Below are 16,979 nucleotides of genomic sequence, written 5' to 3'. Positions count from 1 at the left end.
GAAAATCTTGGGCGTTACCACGGAAAGGGGAAAAAAAAAAATAGGTTTTTCTTTCCCCAGATTTTTTATTTATTAGGTATTTATAACTTTGAAAGTTCGAATAAAGGCCAAAAAAAAAAAAAGAAAATATTTATTAAATAAGAAGCTTCATAGAATAAAAATATAAGGGATGACTTATCTAAACTATTTCGTAAATTTTTTTTTATCAAAAAAATCATTTTGACAAGACTCAAAAAAGTTGATGTCAAGACTGCACATATATAAATATAATGTATAATTCACTTGTGATTTTGTTACGTTTCTTACTAAATTCTGTTCAGTTATGTTTTGGCATATTAGAAAAGTAATTTTTGATTTACAATTCAGTTTTAACACTACTATTTGGATTTTAAATCGAATAAACCAAAGTATATGATTTTGTTTACAAAAATGTTACTACATTTTAACTTCTTTTTTAAATTGTCACTATTAAAACCCTTGGGTTAATTATGCATCAGATCTTGCTAATATTCCTTAAATGCCAACTAAATTTGTTTAATATTCATTATTTTGGATAAAATCAGGTATTTTGATTCAGTTTAGCTATTTCTATAAATTATTGTTTGTTAAATTTTGGTTTCGATATAATTTGATTATATGTAAATTCATTCAATTCAATTTGATTGTCAAATTAATTTTATTAAAGAAATTAGACGCTCGCCCCTAATTTTATTATTATACAAACATGATAACTTGCATTCCTAATTATATTAATTTGATTATACTCACGACACAAAGGAACACAATCAACGATGATAACTTGCAAATAATTCAATCGCTTGATGATAATAAGCTAAGGCAGTTAACAAGACGGAGGAATTCAAGTCCATGTGCACTTTCATAATAGCTAAAATATGTCTCGATGCTAGCACGATAATATGCGTGGAGATATGAACTGAGATGCACCAAATGGATAGGGTGACAGGGCAATGTCTGGTAAATAAAATAATATTTTTAGTTTATAATTATAAATAAGTATACACTAAAGTATAGTTTAATATATACTGTTTTAGTATTTCATTGGTAATTTTGTACATTATTAGTAATTTGATTATTATATATATTATTTATTTTCTTCTCTTTTCACAATATTAATTTTAAATAAGATCAATATCAAATTTCTTATCATGTTTTAGTTTTTGCCGTTGCATACATTTAGAGGGCAGTGCAAGGAGTAAACACCCAATACCCATCCCATTTGAAATTATTAGTGTTTGTGAAGAGAAGAAAATAAATAGCTTTATGTATATTAAAATTATAAAAATAGAAATTATTTTATTTTTTATTTTTTATTTTTTTAAAAAAAATGACATTCTAGTTCTAAATGGTGGGTAAATATCAAAAGATTAATACATTCGTTATCTATATCTGAGTTATCTTCACAAACCCACAAATAAGCAAAAGTGGACTAGCAATATCATTAATAGACAAAGAAAACGAGTGTCAAGCTAGCATGGCCCCTTCCATGGTATTTTACCAATTTGCTGTGAAAGATGAGTTCAATTGTTTGATTATAGCTGAACCCCACTCATTTTGAACAGTCCAGTGGCTCGTTAGTACTTCAACCATACATTCTGGACACCAGAAGCAGGATGACCTCTTCGTAACATCGTCAACATTTTGTTTCATTTCCATGTATAATAATGCACACAAGTTGCAGTTCAATTGGATTTCCCAAAATTAAACCCACTGTTGGCTTCCGTCAGACCCAAGTTAGACGATTAATTAATAAATTAAAATAGATTGAGCCAACAATATGTTAGGGTCAATTTAATGGATTACGAGTTCGATTCTCGCATTATATAAGGGTCAAAGACCCAAATTATAATTTATCTCCCTTAACATAATCAAAAGCACAAATATCAAAGATCACGCAAGAACGATGATCCTAAATTAGACAATTAATTAATTTCTTTTTAGACAATTACACTTTAGTCAGAAATTTACCTCCATATGAATAATAGTCCCTCTCAAGTGTCGTCAACAGTAAGGGCGATCTAGATATGAATATTTCATCTTCACATTTCTAATTTACCTCTTTAACTAATATCACGAAATTGAACAACGAGAGACGCTTATAATACGTAAACCAAAAAAAAATAATAATCCCTCTCAAGCACTTGGTAATAACCTTTATGTAGTTGAACGTTGTGCATATCAACTTTTTCCATTGCTTTATGAAAGTTCACACTTATAATTTTCATTAATCACTAGTTTGGTTTTAGCAATGTTGAAAAAATTAAACCAGGGTATCAAATTGAATATGAAAAAAAAATTCGATTCAATGGTTGTACTGAAGTTAAATTGTGATTAAACTAAGATGTATTTTTATTAATTAATTAAAATTGTGATATAAAAACATTTATTAATAAAATGATAAATGATATTCAAAAAATAAGCATCAAGTCCCTTTAAATATATTAAATTATTATTATATTTTCTTCAATTTAAAAATAAAACAAAAACAAAATCCTTGAGCGATCAGTAAGTTCAACAGATTCACTAATCTGACCATAGGTTCATCTAATTTTTTTAGCATGGACTGAGCCAAATTTTTGGTTCACTTCCAATTCAATTGATATAATCAACCGGTTAAATTCAATTCTCATCATTCTAGCTTTTAGTAGAATTTCCAATCTCAACAAGGTTTGTGTTTGAATGGTGAGATTCCAAATGGTTTAATTGAAATTTGTGATCTAAAATGTGAGCATTTCAAATTTTGTCTTGGATTTCTTGAAACCCAAATGCTTCCAACAATAATGAATTTAAAATTTTAAAGTCTAAATGACAAATGATAGAATCAAAATTTTAAACTAAGTACTTTTTACCATTTTCAAGTATTTTTAATTTTTAATTTTTTAAAATAATGAAAACACATTCTCTTTACTGTTTTTAAAAATATATTTTTGAAAACAAAAAAAAAATTATAAAAAAACTCAAAACAACAAAAAATTATTTTGAATGTTTTTTTTTCAAAACAAACTTTAAATTCAAAATACATTTATTTATTTATTTATTCATATTTTATTATTGTAATGAAAAAAAAAATTACAAAATTCATTAATTTTAAAATATATATATTTTTTAATAATATATTAACATTAAATATTTCTAATTTACTAAATAATTAAATTTATTAAATAATATATTATTAAAAAATTATTTTTAAAATTTCAAAAAAAACGCGTTATCTAATTTTCTGTTTTGAGAAATAGTTTTTCAAAATGACAAAAAGAACGCGTTTTCAATTTTTTAAAAACAGACTATCGAAACAAAAAACAAAAAATGAATTCAAAACTCAAAACTAAAAATTGAAAAGAGAAGAGAACGCAAATTTAAATTCTAAATAACAAACGAATGACCATATCCAACTGCATACTAAATGTTTAAAAACTACACATATATTAAATTGCAAGTTCAGTTGAAAACCAAATCTAGATCTAATTCAACCCATAATCAGACTTACCGATGGACTTTTAGCAATTGGCAATTAACAAGGAGAAGCTTCTTGTAAGAAAAACTTTTGAGATTGTCAAGTTTTAGCTATAATAAGAACACCATGATTTGCATATGTTCAACTCTATTTCAACTTAATTGAAAAGGTATATAGTCGAGCCATATTTGAATATAGCAAGCAGGTAAAAGGATAATACAGCTACAAAAAATTGTATGAATAAGCAATATGTCACAGCTAATATGTTCTAGAATCAACTGAAAGCAAGATATATTATCCTTCAAAAGGAAGTAAAAGCCATAAAAAGTTGTTAAATTTTATTGAGTAGCTAACGACCTTTATTGAGTTGAATCATGGACTTTCATTCCATATGATATATGACTTTAAACTGCTTCTGTTATGTATCCTTGGTTGCTTCTACCATCAACTTATAAAGCGCGAGCCCTCCTTGGTGGCAGCCAGGCATTTTAGAGGCCATGTTTTCTAAGTCATTCTGGAAACACAGAAGAAAAAGGTTGACGTTTGAACATCATATACCACTAAATGGTCCAACCTAGTAAACAAAGAACAAAATACCAAGCCTTTTATCCCACTATGTGGGATTGGCTAGTTCCAACCCAGTAAAAATGGACAAAAGTTATTGTCTACAATTTACTCACAGAAAGAAATAAACATAATAACAATTTAGCTCACATCCTTCAAGAATAGGGTAGTAATTTTAACAAGACTTAATTGGTGTGACCCACTGCCAAAAAGGGGCTAAGAAAATATGCATGTAAAGAAACCCATACAAACCAACCCACAACAAAATCTTCTGCGACAACAATGCCAGATCCAACCCATTGACATGACAGGTGTACCCTCAAAGTTCCTTAACGAAAGATATAAACATAATTGACAATTTTGCTCACATCCTTCAAGAATTAGGTAGTAATGCTAATATGACTTGATCCACATGGCCAAATGCCAAAAAGGGGCCAAGAAAATGGGAAAGCAAAGAAACCAAGCAAACCAACCCATGACAAAATCTGCAACAATAATCCCATCGCTACCACCACCAGTGACCTGCCTATCACTGCAGCCCCAAACCACTGTTAAATCCTACTAATTGCGATAGCCATTCCACACTTATTGCAGTCATGGCACATTACACTATCAACCCACGCAAACCAGTCTTGCAACATCTTCACTAGTACCTTATTGCAGATGTGCATATTCATGGAATCTAGTTGCAAAAATAATCAATTTACTAAGAAAATTAAGCACCAGTGACTGCATAAAAAAAAAAAAAAAAAGTTGAATGTGGACCAACCATTGAGACAGTAAAAATCTGTGTTGACTCATAGCCATCTTGTGCACTTGAATAAAGTTGTTGAATTTCCTTTGACTCGAGACTGCATTTAATGAAGAAAAAGGCAGCTGGTCTAACGTTCAGAACCCTGCGGGATATACCAATAAAGACAGGACTACACTGCAAAAAAAAAAAAAAATACACACACAAATCAACCATTTTCCAGAGGAAAGGTTATGATGATTAGCAAATGGAACAGTCAAGATAGCGAACTTCTACAGTATTATTCCTTTAAATATCACTAATAAAGCACTCAAGGCCACCAGAAAAAGAGATGCACTTACAGAGGCAGGGTTTACTAAATGTCCAAGGAAAAAGAAGCGACTAGAGATTATAAACCAATGGGCAACTCAGCAAAATTATGAGTAATGGTACAATAGATGTTGCTGAGAAGACGAGCAACCTTTAGCAGAGGGATACTCAGCAGTCAAACTTGCTTAGAAGAAAAAACATGAAAGAAGGTGCACACATAACAAAGAAGCAAATTGTTAAATAAGCCAGAAATTCCATTAGGACCATTTGTTCAAATATATCATGCTTTTATTCTTCTATTTAAACATTCACTTTAGCTTTTCAATTTGGAGATATCATTCTATACCATTACAGTAACAAACAATTTCAGCCATAGATTTTCCTTTTGCCTTCATTGGGCCACATCTTTCAACATATATTCTCTCTCGTTATTTTGCAAGCCACTTAATCTCAACAATCTTATTCAAATTATCTGCACATGATACTTATTGATTGCCCAACTGATGTAGGATAGAAAGTAGATATTAGGAATTAGTATTATTTATTTTAGTTCTGTCGTTTTCCTATTTTAATTGGGTTTCCTAATTTCATTTGTTTATCTTTTAGATAATCCTTTAGTCATTAAGTTCCATTACAATCTTAACTAGATTGGGAGTACATCTGTGAGTTGTCCATACATATAGTGTTTAGGTTGCAACTAAAAATAGCTTTTGTTTATTGAATTGCTTTGATCATTTGAGTTTATTCTCGAGTTCTTTCTTTTGGGTTATGCATCACCGACACACACCATTATGGACAATAGAACTTGCCAAATGCTTACCCACTAATTTAAAAGCATATGTGTTAATTATAAATAACTTAGTTTCAAGTCCAGCTCTCCAAATTTGATAGGTCACTTCTTTTCAGTCTCTTTATGAATGGAAGATGAAAGATAGCATGATTAATTACACAAAACAATCATTACTATTCCTTAATCTCCTCAAAATTATGATAAAGTTCCATTTAGAGATTACTAGGCCTTCTGATATTTCTATTTCTTCAAACTTCCACTTAATATTCGACACTATCTACATTTTCTGAAAATGTAGTATAAAATATAATATACCAACAAAAATCAGCACCATACAATTTTAAGATTCAAGTTCTCTTTCTATTCTCATTACCCTTCCCCTATCACAAAAACAAGAGGACAATGCTCGTTGTTTTGACTTACAAGGGAAGCTGCAGGTACTCCAATTTCTTCAACTACTTCACGAACAATGCTGTCAAACATCTCCTGAGAAATCTTCTTGTTAACAATCTCTGCATCTTTTGAGTCCCTGTCATACTGATGAGATACTATCCCAACTTCTTGTGGCTGTCAATCATCCAAGTATTTATTATTGAATCAATCAATAAAAATGCGCAGGTCTATTAGTCACATACAGAAGATTAAGTCATGTTGGAATACTGTATAATAATTTTTTTGGCACTCAAAAATAAAAATAGAAATAGATAATAAATAAACTAGAAAAAATCTTGCCTAGATTAATTGACAATGTATAGATTTGCCTGATTTCCAAAAAGAGAATGAAGTGGAAGCTCCAAAACTAATGGAAAAAGAAGGGCCATTACTTGCTGTGGGCCCCATATATTCAGGTTACCAGGATGAGTAGGCTAGATGCATGCCTGTAATCTCTAGCTTGATTGGCATAAGATGGTTATCCTTAGATCTAGTGGCTAGTAGCCAAAAGTTTTACATTTGGCATGCCATAGTCTGACTTCAAAACTATGACATTAACTTTTGCAATTCTTAAGAGTATATACCTCCGGATGGCCGCCAGGAAAAACATAGTGACCAGGAAATTCCCCAACATTATAACTTCTTTGCAGCACAATTATCCTCTTGTCAGACGTTTCTACAACAGCACCATTACCCAGTGGACTTGAGGTGTGTTGGCACTGTTTACAATCATCTACAAACAACCAAACAGATTGAACATTAGCTCAAAACAAGAAGTTTCACAATTTGAAGAAAGGCTCAGCTTGAGAGTTGTCATCATAAGTTGCTCAATCTAATTTGTTTAATATCACATTCTTTCCTGCACTGAAGGTGTTGACTCTCTAATCAGTAAATCTTTCCATCAGATTTCAACAGATTTCAAAATGTGAACTGGTTCATCTAAACATAATAGTTTACAATTATTATTAAGAAGCATGGATAGGATATAACACAACAAAAACAATCCAACATTTCGAGCTTCAAAAAATCATAACACAAACGTAGACCAAAACAATTCCACTAAGAACCAACAAATCATTACAATAAAAACTCAAGTCAATAAAATACTTTGTTATAATAAAGCACAAATGTGCAAGATGCAAAAGTCACATAAGGAAATAAATTTCATAAATATAATGGGTATTATTCATGCTGAAGTTTGCTCATCTACAGGCCGAGTAAAAAACTCAACACACATACAGAAGTTTACTATAGCACAATAAGGCGACATAGTAAGAGTTGGGTAACTAAGAAGGTGTAGTCATGTGCAAAAGAAAGTTATGGTGGGCAATGAAGGATTAAGGAAGAAATAGAAAAAGCATTCAGAAGATTAGAAATGGTAATCATGGTTCAGAAGGATGGATCACAATAGTACAAACCAAAGGGTTAGCACAAGGTTCAGGTAAAGCTAACAGGCTCTGAAAGCAAATTGACATGTGGGAAGAAATGAGATAAGCAAACTTTTAAAAAATTAATAACTATTTTGGATGGTTGATCTGTATTACAAACCAATAAACTTGTATTTTATCAAGAATGAAGATACAATAATCATTTTGTTCCAAATCCATTGGCCTAATACCTAACAGGTTGCTCTGTTTTGGCAAAGTTAACATGATTTGACAGTAGTCCAAATATGACATGACCAAAAAAAAAGGGCAGGCCCAATGCATGAAGCTCCCCATTTTGCGAGGGTCATTTTTGTACTCAGCCTTCCCCTTGCTTTTTTTACAAAGAGATTGTTTCCACAACTAGAACCCATGACCTTTCCAGTCACAAAAGAGTAACTTACCATTGCCACCAAGGATTACCCTCCAAATATGACATATGGCCCCAAAAAAAAAATTCCTAAGGCTCAAGGCTCAAAAGTACACAACTTTACCTTGATTGCAGAGGATTATTTCCAGGAAATTTGAAATGACAAATGAATAATTAGAAAAAACTAATTATCAATGTTTGTAACAATAAAATTACATACTTATATTTGAACCCCAAATTCTCAAACACGCAACTTGAGGAACGAAAACTGAATTTAAAAGATATTAAACTACATGGAAACAGATATAGTTAGATAACATCCTTGACAGACTCAAGTAGACAGCAATGCCAAAGATCGTACACAAGACAATGCAGTATTTGGCTGCCATGAAATAATGGCTCATGTTGTGTGTGCTTGCTACAATACCAGTTTCTCAATAGCATCAAGAATGATAATGCCACAGCAAGGATGTGTCAGACCAACTTATGTTGAACCTTAATGGGGTTCCAAGTGATGACAACAACAAAGGAACAGACAAATGCTGCCAGTCACTTCCAAACCCCCTAGTCAGCAATGTTTTTCACACATTCAGTGAAATGAATTTGTTGTCTCTTTATTGATCAAGAAAAAAGGAAACAAATAAAGTAAATATGTGGGATCTTTATTGATCAAAAGTGTACATATCCCCCTAACCTGTCCAGATACACAAGAAATCCCATCTCTGTCTTAGGCATCTTCAGCTAGTAGATCTCATAGGGATTGAGCTCTTTGCAGGTAGTCAATATTCAACTTGTAAATAGGGAATTTCCTAGTAAAGAGTATTCTAATTAAAGAAACTTTACCTTCTGATGGAACAAGAAATTTCTCCCAAGAAGGATTTAAATTTGTTCCCATAAAAGTCCTGAGTAATAAGTAAGCAATGTAAATATAACAATTATAGGGCGAAAGACTGAAAAGAAGTTATACAATCTTTTAAGACATAAAAAGGGCATTTCCAGTATACAAGGCTCCCTGCTTTTCTAGGGTTATTTTTATATGCAGTCTTACTCTTACTTTGCAAAGAGGATATTTCCACAACTTGAACTTTGACCTACCAGTCTCAGATGAGCAACATTATCGTTGCTACCAAGGTTTGGCCTCAACAATCTTTAAGGCATGTCACAGTGAATTTTTAAATTCATTGTTCAAGAAGGAACAGGTAATACTTTCTTTTATGAACAGACAAATCACAAAACAAGGCTAGTGGTTTGGCTTCTTAATCATAGATCTGAACTGTTCGTTAGACACCAAAGATGTAGATTTATCTTGTGACACGGAGAGATGGCTAGGAACTTTTCACAATATGGAGGTGAAACAAAACTCTCAAAACTTTCAAATTGATTGAACACCTCCAGTAGACAAGATGGGTTGGAGAAAAGGATAAAATGTTGACAGAGTGGATATAAATTTGTTGCCCAGGAACAGATAGTGGAAGGAACGGACTGGGGATTACCATGGATAAGACTTTAAAGAATGGGGTAGTGGATGTGATGAGAACTGGACACAGGATTATTCCAGCAAAAGTCATTCTAGGAGAAGAGACTATGAATATTGTTAGTACATATGCACCACAATTTGGGTTAGAAGGGATAAAGACAAAATTTTGGGAGGTTTTAGAAGGGTTGGTACAAAGAATACCTAGCAGAAAGAAAATCATTATAAGAGGTGACTTAAAATGGTCATGTGGGCAGAGGAGGGAATGGGCATAACTAGGTACATGGAGGTTATGGATTTGAAGTGAAAATCTATTTGGATTTTGCTGTGGCATATGAACTAATTGTAGCTAATACTAAGTTGAAAAAAGGGATGTACACTTGGTCACATATAAAAATGGCTTACAGAGTACACAAATAGACTACTTTCTTATAAGACAAGAGGATCACTTATGTTCTAAGGATTGTAAAGTTATAAAGGGAGAATCCCTAACCTTACTCAACATATGCTTATGGAGGTATAATTATACACAATGAAGCCTAAGAATCAGATGATGAAATTTAAGAAGTGAAATAAGTTATTTTTAACAAAAACTATGTGGCAAAAGAGATTGGACCATAGAAGGAGAGGATAAGGAAATGTGGATTCAAATGGCTAGTAGTATTTGGAATATGGGAAAAACGATTCTAGTATAGTCAAAGGAAAAAGTTCAAGGTGGAATGGAGAGCTACAAGAAAAAACAAAGGCAGGTTTGATTTAAGTTGATATAGAGGATAGAGATGACTTTTCTTTCTAATGCATCTTGCCCTAGCCCCACAACACCATTAGACCCAAAGGGCGGAACACAAACATGGGCCCTAGAAACTGAATTATCAATGATGGCCACTTTTCCTACTAATTGTCACAAGACAAGGAGATAGCAGATTTTTGTGGCTAAGTTTTGTGTTAAAACCGGTTATTACTTATTTGTATTGCCTTAGTATTTTTATTCTCTTGACAGTATTTACTTTCCAGCTGGTTAGTTTGTTATGACAGAATCTGTCAGGTGTCCAAGTGCTAGAATAGGACAAAATAGTTGGTTAGAAGGGGTAAGATCAGCTGTAGCAGCACTCACGGGACAAGCTATATAAGCTTGTTCCTTCTTCTGTTAAAGGCATTCAAGAAATTCAATCAAAGATTCTGTTATTCCCTCTCTTATTTCTCTTTCTCCCTTCATTTCTCTTCTATACTTCCCTCTCCATTCTTCTTCCCTGTTCTAGCACGCTACCTAGATTCACGTTGAATCAGGAGAGCTGCTGATTGTCACAGCACCGCCGTGACACTAATCAGATCATGACAGTTATCCCATGCCCTTCTTTGGTATTGTGATGAGGCACATCTGCAGATCCTGGTAAGCAGAAGACTGATCAGCTCAAGTGGAGGGAAACGCTAGGAGAAAACATTATAGTGCTTTAAGAATTAGGATTTATTTAAAGAGAAAAAAAAAGGATTCTGTAGGCCCTGGCGGCATGTTGAGTTTGTCTTATATATTTTTGACGCTCTTATTTTCCCTTTATCATTAGGGAAAATATAAATATGAAGAATGATGATAAACATTTTACGGTAAAGCCATATTTTAGTGTTAGGGGTTCCTCAAAGTTATTGGCTAAGAAGCACGGAAACCTCATATAGTATAGTGTTTCCGTTTCGGACACATTCTGGAAACTGAAACTCTGGAAACATTTCAGAAGCTCAAAAAGTTGCCTTTTAATTTATAAATTATTCAGAAACTTTAGGGATTCCAAAAAAATGTTTCTGGGATTATTTTGTAATTTCTAAAAACAAAAAAAAAAATCTTTAAAAAATTAAGAAACTAGTTGGATTTAGCAACTAGGTTTTGTTTTTTGGCTATATAAAAGTTACCAACCAGGGTTTTCTTTATGTTTCTTTCAAGTCTCAATCTTTTCTTGCATAAGTAAACAACCAACAACTACAAGTCTACAACAATTTGCTTGATTCTAAAACACCGAATGTGACCAATACGATTGTGTATTAAGTGAGAAATTATCTTTTTTTCATGGCATGTTAAGATAATTAGAATATTATAAATTTATATATAAAGCATTTCCCGAACTTCTTGTTTCCTATTTTTTTAGACGATATCATTTTCACGTTTTGTTTCATATCCTGTTTCATCTCCCCTTTTTGTTTCCATGCAACCTAGGTTATTGGTCCTAGGAACTCCAATGGAAAATATTGTCCAGAGCTAAACTTCTACTAAATCGACAAAATTGAAGCATTAGCAGTAGCAGGATGCTGAAAAAACTTCAGACTCTGTTTGAAGTCAGCCAAGAAGCACGACCAAACATACTTCAGAAGGGTATGGGGTTCTTGGCTGGTAAGGACCTCATTCCAAAGGTATGATTATTCATCAAATTTCATGAGGGGAATGAGGTATGTTTGTTCGTCAAATTTCATGAGACTATAGGTGCTCACCTTGCTAATTTACTCAACATTGACCCACTCACCCAGCTCTAGAGCTTGAGCACTCCCCTTGGTTAGGGGAGTCACTCACTCACCCAGCCAAGTGAGTGACTCAAAGTAACTTCAAACACTTGGATTCCGGAGGAGGGATTCCAAAGTGCTTCCTTCCGTCTGCAGCTACTCAAAGCCTTGTTGTTTGGTGGCAAGATACTGGATGTTCATCTCAATTGTGCTCTCCCCAAGAGAGATTCCCCCGTGACCAGTTTGGGAGAGAGAGAGACCAAGGGCATTCAGGTGGTTACCCATGTGGGGACCAGCTCTACCACATGGCATTCTAGGACCTTTCTCTAACCATTCCCCAGATCCCATGGGATGCTGTAGCAGCATCCTGGATTTCTTCGGGATGTCATAAATTCCTCTCCATCACCTATAAAATCCCAACTTCATGCAAAAAAAGTAACAAAAGAAGGGCAGCCCAAGTGCAAGAGGATATTTTTGGTACCTTCATTCATTCTCTTGGTATACAATTAAATGTATCAGAATATACAACAGGGGCACTTCCATGTTACAAAAGTTGTGAAGGAAAACAATGAATCAATTTTATGGTTTTGCAGTATGCACATGAGAATCAGATAGCGAATTTGTGTGTGTGTGTGTGTGTGTGTGTTAGAGAGAGAGGATAGAGAACCTATAATCTGTCAAACCAAGGTGGAGGCATGCATAATGCTGTTGATTAGAGTCCCCAACACTACGCAACATATGTCCTCCATACTGTACAATTTGCAATTTTTTTTCTGTAAGTATACAATTAACAAATTTACCAACTGGTAAGAAAGAGCTATGGAGTTCACGAAGGGTCAAAATAGTATACAAAACAAACTTTCATTCATAACATACTTTGAGTTAAACATGTATTAAACTATCTATAGACAGCACAACCATCTATCTTCATTTATTTAGTTGAATTATTAATAGACAGCTTATTGGGCATATACAAGGTCATTAATAGGTTTGGATGGGGTTTAGAAGTTGAAGCTTTTATTGAAGGAGCTAAAGCCTAGAAGCTGCACCCTGTAGTTCTTCTTCTAATTAGATGGATCTTAGAAGTCAATGCCACAGATTCCTCCTAACAAATAGAGGCAATCTCTAGAGATTCTCTAACAACTATAATCTATTTGGCGACAATATTTTAACCTTCAGTGTGATGCTTAAGGAATTAAACCAAGTTTTCTTTCTTCTGTTAATTCTTTTGCAAGTTTTAGTCTCTAAAGATCAGAAGTAGATAGAGACAACATTCCTTTACTGTTGCATACTTTGTTTGATAACCATGTGCATCCCTCCTTTAATCCGAAGACAATAGCACCCATGAGAAACCAAGTACTAGCAAAACCTGGTATCATTCACAGAATTAGGAAAGCCTTAACCTTCGCTTTTTCTCAATGGCCCATTAGCATGAAAAATCCAAATATTTTTGTGTTTTTGTGATTTTATCCAAAAGTTTCAATTTTGGTAATAAGGTCCCGATTTGATCAATTGATTGCAATTTTATCCACGACCCGGATTCGATTCGAGAGGCGTCCACGACCTGCTGACGTGGCATGCCACCTGGCATTTTAAAACATTTTGAGTAGGCTCCACATGCACACGTGTAAAAAAAAATAAAAATAAAATGATGTTAAGTATATATATATGTTATATATATTTAACATATATATATGTTATATATATGTGCACAGAGAGAAGGAAGCAGGTGGGCGAAGGACAGTGACAGTGACGATGATGAAGGAGGACGGCAATGGTGATAGCGGTGACGGCAAATGGCGACAGTGACGACCGATCTAGAAGCTGGAGGCAACAATTGATCTAGGCTTCCTCCTACTCACGGCGATGACGACTGATCTGGAAGCTAGACTGACTACCAATCTAAGCTTCCTGCTCAAGGCCATCTCACAGAAAGCGACTGACGACCCTCTGCTCTTGCCGGCAGATGACGTCCCTTGTCGGTAGATGACGTCCTTTGCCGGCTGCCTCGCCCTTGCCATCTATCACTTAAGCCGGCCCCATCGACGTCAACGATCAACCATCAAGCTTCCAAATTCGGCCTTCTTCCAGATCAGCCTCCATCACCACCTCCAGCTTCTAGATCGGCCGCCGCCTCCAACCCAACATCGTCGCATGTCGCTGTCGCTGTCGCTGTCGCCGTCCTCCGTTATAATTGTCCCCATCCTCCACCTGCCTTCCTTTGTAAATATATCTATAACACCAACACACACATATATAACATATATTAAAATTATTTTATTTTCTTTACACGTGTGCATGTGGGGTCCACTCAAAATGTTTTAAAATGTCAGGTGGCATGCCACATCTACGAGTCTTGGACGCCTCTCGAATCAGATTCAGGTCATGGATAAAATTGCAACCAATTGATCAAATCAAGACCTTATTGCCAAAATTGAAACTTTTGGATAAAATCGCAAAAATGCGAAAAGGTTTGGATTTTTCGTGCTAATAGCCCTTTCTCAATTAATTAATCCTAGTTTACCCTTTGTCATGCACATTACACCCCCCAAAACTAACGTGGCACCATGACAATCCAATCACATGAGCCAAAACACCTCCATGAAGTCATAACCACAAAGTTTTATTCCTACACAATACAATTAGGAAAGGCTGCATAATGAAGGTTGTGGCACTCACTAGATTCCACTGTTGATTATTGCAATGAGATAAGACACCTGAGCTTAATAGACTCATACCACATTTCCAATAAGTCAAGTAGCATCCAGTTGGTCTCATAAGTCAATGCCAATGGGTCAAGTCACCTCCTTTTCGATAAAGAATAAAATTATCTAAATTCACTACTATATAATTCAACTGCATCTAAAGGAATTAACAGTAAAAATGTCAGGAGAAAGCATCAAAATCAGAAGTTCCTACTCAAAGTTACATGACAAAATTAAATAAATAGAATACATGAGACAAACTTGTGTTCCAATGCAAACTGGCATACCCTGAACTTCTTGCCGTTGAAAAATGATGCGTTTTGTTGAACCCTCTGATCCCATATCTAAAGAAACAATATAAAATATATTCAAGTTAAAAATCGAAATTTAGGATTCATCAGGAATCCTAACACTAATAGAGAAACTCACTTTGTTCTACAAATAATAGGAATAGAGAATGGGGGTTAAGATTTTAATTACTGCAACATGTAAAGAGGTAGTGGTACGGGTTTCATAGCAGAATAATTGTACAAAAATTAAATTAAAAACATGAATTTGCTCTAGCAATTTCCAAAAAAGCAATCAGTACAGCCTTGAGGAAAAGGAAACGCACAGGCATGATTATTGACTTGAATAATTGCCTCCCTGATTTCTACCAGAAAAACAATCAGTCATAATGCTAAATCAATTCCCTAAGTGGGTGGTTTAAATGCATAGCAACATCTCAACTGCTTCAACCAATTTCATCTATGGATGATCTAACAACCAATAAATGCATGAGCGCATTTCAAGCCAGCTTAAGGAACACGATACTTTGACCTGTACTTGATCATATTCAGCAAAAACACTGAGGGAACCCCATGAAACAAATGTACGTTTGTGTGTACTCAAATATGTAGCTAACATTCACAGAAATTGAGAAGTTACACGGAAATTCAACAAAACCCTAACCGTAACAGGGTGACCTAACCTGGGAAATGGAGTCCTCCAAGTTGATTGCAGGGTGGGGGATCCGATCGTACGCTTCATCAAAAACCACCGACACCTTCATTTATCCACAAAAAAACCAATCAACACGGATAAGCGAACGAAGACGGACAGAACACCGAACAAAGATCAAATTGAGCAAATTCAACATTGTAGTTTTGCCTATAATACGCATGTGTGTGCATTTAAGTGGAAGCAACCTGTGAAGGAGAGAGACCAGAGGGACACGTTAGAAGAAGCTTGTAAGCGGGAGGATCTAGAACCGGCTCTGCGTTTGGCTTCTCCATTGCCAACAATCAAATATGCTATCACAAAATCTATAATAAACAATCACGAAAATGGAGTACAAAATCAAATCGGATCAATTAAAAGCAAAATGAACAACTTAAAGAAACAGCAACCAAGGCTCGCACGCAATTCGTTTTACCCGATGCGCGCTTCTCACGGCTCTCTATACTTTCGCAGCTATGTCTCCTCGCCTCTCGATTACAAAAATTCAATACCGAAGCCGTTTTATCTGTATGACTTCACGATTAACCCCAAAAGTGATGGAGAATAATATTCAAAAGCTGGACTATGTTGGCAAAGCCACAATTTGCTACGACAATTAAGCAACAAGTAGAACTGTTCGAGAGAAAATAACCTACACAGCGCCGCCATCTTTGACAGTTTATTCAATGTCTGAGCACTTTGCATCCATCAATGGCGGCATCTGATGACGATAGTTCGCCAAGCATCGAGATTGGGGAACTACTCCACTCCAAAATTCCCCGGAGAAATCCAAAACACGTATAGATGTAAATCTTAATTGGTTTTTCTAACCTCTATCCTGCGCACTCCTTAATCTCGCTTTAACGACCTTTATTAATTATTTCTATTTTATTTTTTAACACATTTGTTATACAAAACACGTATAGATATAAATCTTAATTGTTTTAATTAATTATTAAAACAATACTATCCTTATATAACCCTTCCTATTCAAAATTCACAATTCATGGAAGGTTTTTAAAATTCTCAATTAAACACTCATTTTCTGTTACCTTACCGTCTCTTTTTTTTTTTCTTCTTCTTCTTCTTCTCTTATGCAAACTCTGGTTTTAAATAAATTTTCTTTCTCACCAACACCAACTTGAGATGTACTTTTCTAAAGTAAGGAGATTACAAGACTTACCTGACCTCATTCCAATCATTTTTAAAAAAATATATATCCAGTT

The 16,979-nt window shown here is 34.3% G+C and overlaps 1 protein-coding gene across 6 annotated transcripts; it reads right to left on the bottom strand.

Moving 5' to 3' along the window:
- Positions 1-3,602: 3,602 nt before the first annotated feature.
- On the bottom strand, positions 3,603-16,576 carry LOC127804735 (nudix hydrolase 9). Of its 6 annotated transcripts, none has more exons than XM_052341703.1 (11): positions 16,406-16,576; positions 16,190-16,279; positions 15,963-16,079; positions 15,746-15,820; positions 15,063-15,119; positions 12,738-12,820; positions 8,956-9,014; positions 6,903-7,051; positions 6,310-6,453; positions 4,806-4,964; positions 3,603-3,986 (listed from the first exon to the last, which is right to left on the bottom strand). In XM_052341703.1, exons 3-11 carry the CDS (start codon positions 16,047-16,049, stop codon positions 3,891-3,893), a joined length of 909 nt encoding a protein of 302 aa, XP_052197663.1. In that variant the 5' UTR covers positions 16,050-16,079; positions 16,190-16,279; positions 16,406-16,576; the 3' UTR covers positions 3,603-3,890. The 6 variants fall into 6 exon arrangements, with proteins under 6 accessions (XP_052197663.1, XP_052197681.1, XP_052197672.1 ...); XM_052341721.1 differs by having other exon boundaries at positions 16,190-16,287; positions 16,410-16,576; XM_052341712.1 differs by having other exon boundaries at positions 16,410-16,576.
- Between the last annotated feature and the right edge of the window lie 403 nt (positions 16,577-16,979).

The sequence above is a fragment of the Diospyros lotus genome, chromosome 1, assembly GCF_014633365.1.
Source record: "Diospyros lotus cultivar Yz01 chromosome 1, ASM1463336v1, whole genome shotgun sequence".
NCBI classification, from domain to species: Eukaryota; Viridiplantae; Streptophyta; class Magnoliopsida; order Ericales; family Ebenaceae; genus Diospyros; species Diospyros lotus.
The sequence above is the reverse complement of the archived record's forward strand: the minus strand, read 5'-3'. Positions and strand labels throughout refer to the sequence as shown.